The 7926-nt window shown below is 44.4% G+C and overlaps 1 protein-coding gene across 2 annotated transcripts in view; it reads right to left on the bottom strand.

The window, feature by feature from the left end:
• Positions 1-7926, bottom strand: part of gnav1 (guanine nucleotide binding protein (G protein) alpha v1) — a 127790-nt gene that overhangs the window by 76210 nt on the left and 43654 nt on the right. Inside the window, exon 3 of one of the 2 annotated variants that reach the window (XM_043714994.1) lies at positions 3209-3301. The exons of the other annotated variant lie outside the window; for it this stretch is intronic. Coding sequence (XP_043570929.1) covers positions 3209-3301 — 93 coding nt within the window. The remainder of the gene's footprint in view (positions 1-3208; positions 3302-7926) is intronic. 2 annotated transcript variants of the gene reach the window in all.

Below are 7926 nucleotides of genomic sequence, written 5' to 3'. Positions count from 1 at the left end.
GGGAGACAGCGCGCGGAGGAGAGGAGGGAGACAGCGCGCGGAGGAAACAGTGCGAAGACAAATGCACGAGAACGAGAGAGAAATATTTTGACACAGGGAGAGAGGGAAAGGGAGCAACGAAATGGGAAAAAGGAAATGAGAAAAAAAAAGGAAAAGGGAGCAAGAAAGCGCCAAAATCTCTTAAAACACAAATAGTTGCTGTGGTGTTATGGGCAAATGGTGGTCAACCCATGCACAGTATGATCCTACAAATTGTCATTCAGTGGCAGCAATAGTGGAGGAAGAAATGTCTGAACTTACTTTTCTTTGAGGAGTGCTATGGCATCATTTACATTAAAGTTATCAGAGTCTCTGTTTCCCATCCAAAACGATGGGCTCTCTGACATTGTGGCACTCTGTCAGCGCTGGCCCTCCAACAGTGCTGTGTGCAAATGAACAAACAAAGCTGCCTCTTCTGCCTTTTCTATCGTCTCCCATATTTGCCAAACCTTCCCAATACCTTTTCACTGTATTCCCAATCCCAATGACATCAACATCCACAATTCCCAATTCCAGCATTTTATTCAGGCCAAGGACACCCAACATTTTATAATTTTACTTGGCATTTTGGATTCTCTGTCCAACTCCGGGGAGTCATCCAGGACTAGAGCAAAGAAGAAGGCACTTCAGCCCACCCAGCCTCTACCAGTCCAAAACAAGCACCAATTATTCTGATTCCATTTTTACGTACTAGGCCTTAGCCTTGTCATGTCTTGACACTGCAAATGCGCAGCTAAATAATTATCAAATGTTACAAGGGTTTCTGCCTCAAATTCCCATCACTCTTTGGATGAAAAAAACATTTCTTCCCATCCCCCATGAACCTGCTGCCCCTTACCTTAAATCTATGCCTCTGGTCATTGTTCCCATGATCAAGGCGGGAGGGAATACTTTCTCTCTGTATATAATCACTAATTATATACATCTCAGTGATGTTCCCCGTCAATCTCCTCTGCTCCAAGGAAAACAGCTCCAGTCTCTCCTCTTAATTATTTTCATGATATTCTTTTACTAATGCCTTTTCCCCATCTACCTGCCAGACAGATCTCTAGCTCCATTGTTAAAACTTCATTGCTTCCCTCTCCTGGATCTGGACCAAAAGCAACTCACCTCGCTGATTCTGCAGCGAACTACCGCAACTCTGCAGGGGTGAATGTTGGCACCACAGCTAATCTGGTTATACGTTAACAATCTGGATGAAGGGACAGAGGGCATTGTTGCTACGTTTACCCTCGACACAAAGACAGGTGGAGGGACCGGTAGTGTTGAGGAGGTGGGGAGGCTGCAGAAGGACGTGGATAGTGGGCCCAACAAGTGGCATATGGAATATATACGGGACAGTGTGACAGTTATGCACTTTGGCAGAAAATCAGAGGCTCACACTATTTTCTAAATGGGGGAAAAGGCTTTGGACATCTGAAGCATGAAGGGATTTGGGAGTCCTAGCTCAGGATTCTCTTAAGGTTAACATGCAGCTGGCAGTTAAGAAAACAATTGTGATGTTAGCATTCATTTCAAAAGCATTAGAGTACAAGAACAGAGATGCATTGATAAAGCTGTACAAGGTTTGGTCAGACTGCACTTGGAATATTGGGAGAGGTTTTATCTAAGGAAGGATGTAGTGTCCTTGGAGGAGGTCCAGAGGCGGTTTACAAAATTGATCCCAGGAATGAAGGGTTTGCCATATGGAGAGCGGTTGAGGACACTGGGTCTGTACTCGATGGAGTTCAGAAGGATGGGCAGGGCTGTGATTGAAATTTACAGAATACCAAGAGGCCTGGACAGAGTGGACATGGAGGAGATATTTCAACTCATAGGAGAGACTGGGACCTGAGGGCACAGTCTCAGAGTGAAGGAAATAATAGTGACCGCGAAGCCGCTGGATTGTTGTAACTTCCCATTTGGTTTAGTCACATCCTTTAGGAGATTAGCAATTTGTTAACTGGTTTGGCCAAAATGTGTCTCTCAACACACAGCAGACCTAAAGGGGCTACTTTTTCACACAGAGGGTGGTACGTGTATGGAATGAGCTGCCAGAGGAAGTGGTGGAGGCTGGTACAATTGCAACATTTAAAAGGCATCCGAATGGGGATATGAATAGGAAGGGTTTGGAGGGATATGGGCCAAGTGCTGGCAGATGGGACGAGATTAGGTTGGGATATCTGGTCGCCCTGGACGGGTTGGACTGAAGGGTCTGTTTCCGTGGTGAGGAATTTGTTCAGTCAGAGGGTGGTTAATCTGTGGATCTCATTGTCACAGAGGGCTGTGGAGGCCAGGACAGGGAGTGGATATAACACAGAGATAGATAGGTTCTTGATTAGAAAGGGGAATAAAAGTTTATGGGGAGAAGGCAGGAGATTGGGGTTCAGAAACATAACCAGCATGATCGGATGGTGGAACAGACTCCAAAGGGCTGAATGGCCTAACTCTATTCCTATAGCTTACGGTCTGTTTCCTCCACCTTCTTGCTACTGGGTTTTGATGCTTTTGTTCCCCTCAGTTCTCCTAAAACAACTTAAATGCATACTTTCATCTGCCAGAAACTCACTCCCTTCCAGAATTATACACCTAAGGTCCCACCTTTACTGTAGTCTATTGATGGGGAATGAGAGCGAGTGAAGGAATTTCCACTGGATAAGGAAATGGATAATATCCAGCAGTCGTAAAGCCTTATTGCAGAAGAAAAATACCTCATGAAAAACAGAGTATTGATGAATCACTGAGGATAATGTGCAGGCAGGACAGACACGGAGTTAACATCAGCTCCCTACAACTAATGCAACACTGCCACCTACTGGTTGCAACTCTTCTGGACATACAGTGACAGTCATACAGTCCAAGTTACGATTTCCATCAGTGAATGAGAGAATATCTGACTTGAGGTCCCTTCTGCATGGCCTGACAATGTCAAAGATCCCATGATCCTATTTGAAGAAAGGCACAAGCGTTATCCCCCGTATTCTGGTCAATATTTCACTCTCAATCACCATCATTGCACACACAGATAATCTTATCTTTGTCACATTGCTATACTGTATATGGGACTTGCTATGTGTGAACTAACTGCAAATTACAACAGTGACTATGCCTCAAAAAGTACTACATTGGCTGCAAGGTGCTTTGAGATGTCCTGAAAAGTGCTCTGTAAGTGTTTTAAAAAATTTCTTACGGTATTCTTGGGGTTGGCCAGATTAATCCTCAGAATTCCCATCCCTTGGAGCACAAACTTCATTGAACTGAGGAGATTGTCCAGGACAGCGGGCTAAAGGGAGAGAAGAGGAGAATGAAACTCCCTGATTAGTGACAATGCTGGAACAGAGGCTCAACACAGCAAAACAAACAAAGGCATTTCACAAGAGGAATAATCACAAAGAATTGGAGACCGAACAACACGGTGATTCCATGCAGATTATCAAAGGAGGGCCTTAAAAGCAGCAAAACTTTTAGGATGAGTTTTCCAGACCTGCGATCGAGACAACTCAGACACAGACACGGATGGCAGAATATTTAAAACAGGAATTGCTGTGGATGAGAATTGGAGATTCTGTATGAGAGGGTTGATTGTGAGGACGGAATGGCTTAAAATAAGTTTAACTAAATAGCTGGACAAATTCAAACAAGCCATCAGAAGTAACTAATGGGCAGGCTATAGCCTTATGATATTACTGCTGGACCCCGATAATCCTGAGACCCCGATAACGTTCTGGATTTGAATCTCACCACAACCAGCGATGGTGGAACTTGAATTCAATTTAAAAAAAAGCTGGAATGAAGTGTCTAACAACGGCAATGAATTCATTGTTGATTGTTGGAAAATCCCATCTGGTTCACGAATGTCCTTTAATGCCATCTTTACCTAGTCTGACGCACATGTGACCTCAGACCCACAGCAATGTAGCTGACTCTTAACTGCCCTCTGGGCACTTAGGGATGAGCACTGGCCTAGCCAATGATGCCCTCATCTATGAATGAATATTAAAATAAAACTGCATTTAGAGCAATCAACAAATTATTATCTGGTCTACAGTAAAAGACCTGAATGCTTGTTCAAGGCTATGACCATTTCCATCCTTCCTGATAAAGGACACTCAAGAAGCTTGACACCATCCAGGACAAAGCAGCCCACTTGATTGGCACCACATCCCCAAACATTGACTCCTTCCATTCTGCTATTGGTGTCTGTGTCTGAGTTGTCCTGATCTAAGGTCTGGATGCTCAGTAGCTGTAGTGTGTACTATTTACACGATTACTGCAAAGATTTACCAAAGATCCTTAGACAGGACCTTCCTACCCACAACCACTTCCATCTAGAAGGGTAAGGGCAGCAGATACATGGGAACACACTATTTGTAACTTTCTCTCCAAGTCACTCACCATCCTGACTTGGAAATAAATGTCATTCCTTCACTGTTGCTGCGTCAAAACCCTGCAATTCCCTCCCTGATGGCATTGTGGGTCAATTTATAGCTCATAGCAGCTCACCATCTTCTCAAGGGCAACTAGGGACAATAAATGTTACCCAGCCAACACCACCCACGGCCCATGAATGAATGAAAAAATGCCACTTGGATGACAAAGGAAATGGAGGCTATTTCAGATTTGCTGGATGATGCAAGATGGACTGAACGGCCTGATTCAACCCCAAGATAATACCATAAAATGCCAATTTGATTACGACAGTATTTATTTTTGTAGATATGATATGGTCACAAACTGATTAACAAAGTTTTTTTTAAAATCAGAAATGTGTCTCACGCAGTTTAGTTTTGTGTCATTCATAAACCTAATCCTCAAAATTACTGCCTTGTTGCACATTAAATTTCGGAGGATTACGGTTCCATGTGTAATTAGTTTCCTTTCTCTCTCAGTCGAACAGGGAAGCAGCTGGTGCCCTGAGCGTGTTCTACTCTTTCAGTATTGTCTTACATTTGCATCACGTACTTCACAATTCCTGTTGGCAAATTAGCAAAACAACTCTCCACTGTTCCACCAAAACCTCACTACCCAAAATATCAAAAGGAAACTTATCAACTTAAGTCAAAGCATCATTTTATGGCCAATGCACCTAGCCTCTGTGGTGCCCACATATCATAAAGAACCTAACACTCACTATCGCAACATTCATAATTGATATACCTTTAGGTGGTAGGTACGTGATGGATGGAACAAAAAAGGGGGACATTTTCAACTCTAATTATTATTCTGTCACTGGGCATTCATCAAGAACAAGATCAAACTTCCCTATAATTATTTGTCAGGTTGAAGTCTAAAAACAAGCACCTCTTTGGGAAAATTGCTCTAACTGGGGACCAGCTCTGCCAGGGAACTACACGAGCAGCTCTAGCTGGGGACCAACTCTGCCAGGGAACTACATGAGCAGCTCTACCTGGGGACCAACTCTGCCAGGGAACTGCAGAGCCATTATGCCCAAGGTCCTGCTCTGGTTGGGCTGCTGCTCCACCAGAAGATCATGGAGACAGCTTAGCCAGGGGAGCACAGGGAGGCAGCACTGCCTGGCAATTGAGAGTGCAGGTTCTCCTGGGGACAAGCTGTGTATGACTGGGTGGGGTGGGGGAAAAAGGCCTGGCAGGCTCCTGACAGAAAACCTTCAGTTCATTCACTGAGGCAGCAGTTCAAGTAGGCTTTGCTTGGATTTACATCATGATTGAGGGTGGACAAGAGTTGCATTGTGTTGCATTGGTTGTGACCATAGCTCTGAGTCAGGAGGCCTGGCTCAAGTCCCACTTTCCCCAGAGGTGTGCGTCATAACACCTTTGAATAGTCTGATTAGAAAATACTTTTAAAAAAATCTATAAATGTCTAAGAGCCAACAATGTTCTGGGGAAGAGGGTTCAAATCCGGTCACGGCAAATACTGGAATTAGAATTCAATAAAATAAAAGTCTTGATACAAGAGTCTAATGATGACCATGAAGCCGTCATTGATGGTTGGGTCTTTGGGAAGGAAATCTCCCAAACCTACTTTGTCTGGCCTACATGTGACTCCAGACCCATAGCAACGCGATTGACTCTTAACTGCCCTCTGGGAAATTAGGGATGGGCAATAAGTGTTGGCTCAGCCAGCGATGCCCACATCCCACGAAAGAATAAAAGATGTCACATTCCTAACTTCCCAAGTTTAATTGTTCAAATTAAAGCAAGGATGGAAAACCATCAGGAATCCTTACTCCTGAAAAACTTCTCCAGCGGTTATATGCAATGACAGCTGACATTTATTAGTCGAGAATGTGGTGCTGGAAAAGCGCAGGAGGTCAGGCAGCATTGGAGGAGCAAGAGAATTGACTTTTCAGGCAAAAGCCCTTCATCAGGATTCCAGAGGGAGCAGACTGGGGCCCCAGTTTAAGACTGGACTGAAAGACATGATTTGGAGATGCCGGTGTTGGACTGGGGTGTACAAAGTTAAAAATCATACAACACCAGGTTATAGTCCAACAGGTTTAATTGGAAGCACTAGATTTCGGAGCGGCGCTCCTTCATCAGGTGGACAACCACCTGGACAACCACCTGATGAAGGAGCAGCACTCCGAAAGCTAGTGCTTCCAATCAAACCTGTTGGACTATAACCTGGTATTGTGTGATTTTTAACTTTGGACTGAAAGACAGCAGTATAGCACACACTCTGTGCTGTACTGGAGTATCAACCGAGATGGCTCGGGGACCAGGTCCATGTAACTAGGTGGAATGGGGTGGGATAACTGCAGCTTTGCCTGGTGACATCTCAATACTGGCAGTTGAAAACTGAGTGCAATCATTTGCACAACAATCATACTGAGCTAAGACTGAAAAATCATTTTTAAAAAATACTGCTTTTTCACTTTCTCTTTCTCAATAATCTATTTATTTCACTCCCACTAACCCTCACAATCAAATCTGAAGAAGGGTCTGGACTTGAAACGTTAACTGCCTCTCTCCACAGAGGAGGCCAGATCAGCTGAGTTTCTCCAGCAATTTCAGCTTTTGATGCATACAATCAGGCACCTGGCCTGCAGGGGAGAGGAATTCCACACATACATCAGATTCGGCATAAAGAATTCACAAGATTCATGAGACACACACACATACATCCATGACCAGTGACACATTAAGGATGACATTCTTTCAATCTGCAACAACTTACAGGGTGGTGGGATAATAAACACACAAGGGAGGATCATTGGAATCTCTTCTGGGGTAGAACTGACCTGTACAAGAAGGGTGGATTGCACCTAAATTGGAAGGGGACTAATATACTGGCAGGGAGATTTGCTAGAGGTGCTCGGGAGGATTTAAATTACTATGGTGGGGGTGGGGATGGGGATGGGACCGCACAGGGAGGCAGCACTGCCTGGCAATTGAGAGTGCAGGTTCTCCTGGGGACAAGCTGTGTATGACTGGGTGGGGTGGGGGAAAAAGGCCTGGCAGGCTCCTGACAGAAAACCTTCAGTTCATTCACTGAGGCAGCAGTTCAAGTAGGCTTTGCTTGGATTTACATCATGATTGAGGGTGGACAAGAGTTGCATTGTGTTGCATTGGTTGTGACCATAGCTCTGAGTCAGGAGGCCTGGCTCAAGTCCCACTTTCCCCAGAGGTGTGCGTCATAACACCTTTGAATAGTCTGATTAGAAAATACTTTTAAAAAAATCTATAAATGTCTAAGAGCCAACAATGTTCTGGGGAAGAGGGTTCAAATCCGGTCACGGCAAATACTGGAATTAGAATTCAATAAAATAAAAGTCTTGATACAAGAGTCTAATGATGACCATGAAGCCGTCATTGATGGTTGGGTCTTTGGGAAGGAAATCTCCCAAACCTACTTTGTCTGGCCTACATGTGACTCCAGACCCATAGCAACGCGATTGACTCTTAACTGCCCTCTGGGAAATTAGGG

Source organism: Chiloscyllium plagiosum, chromosome 24, assembly GCF_004010195.1.
Source record: "Chiloscyllium plagiosum isolate BGI_BamShark_2017 chromosome 24, ASM401019v2, whole genome shotgun sequence".
Lineage (NCBI taxonomy): Eukaryota > Metazoa > Chordata > Chondrichthyes > Orectolobiformes > Hemiscylliidae > Chiloscyllium > Chiloscyllium plagiosum.
This window is presented reverse-complemented; position numbering and strand designations above follow the sequence as displayed.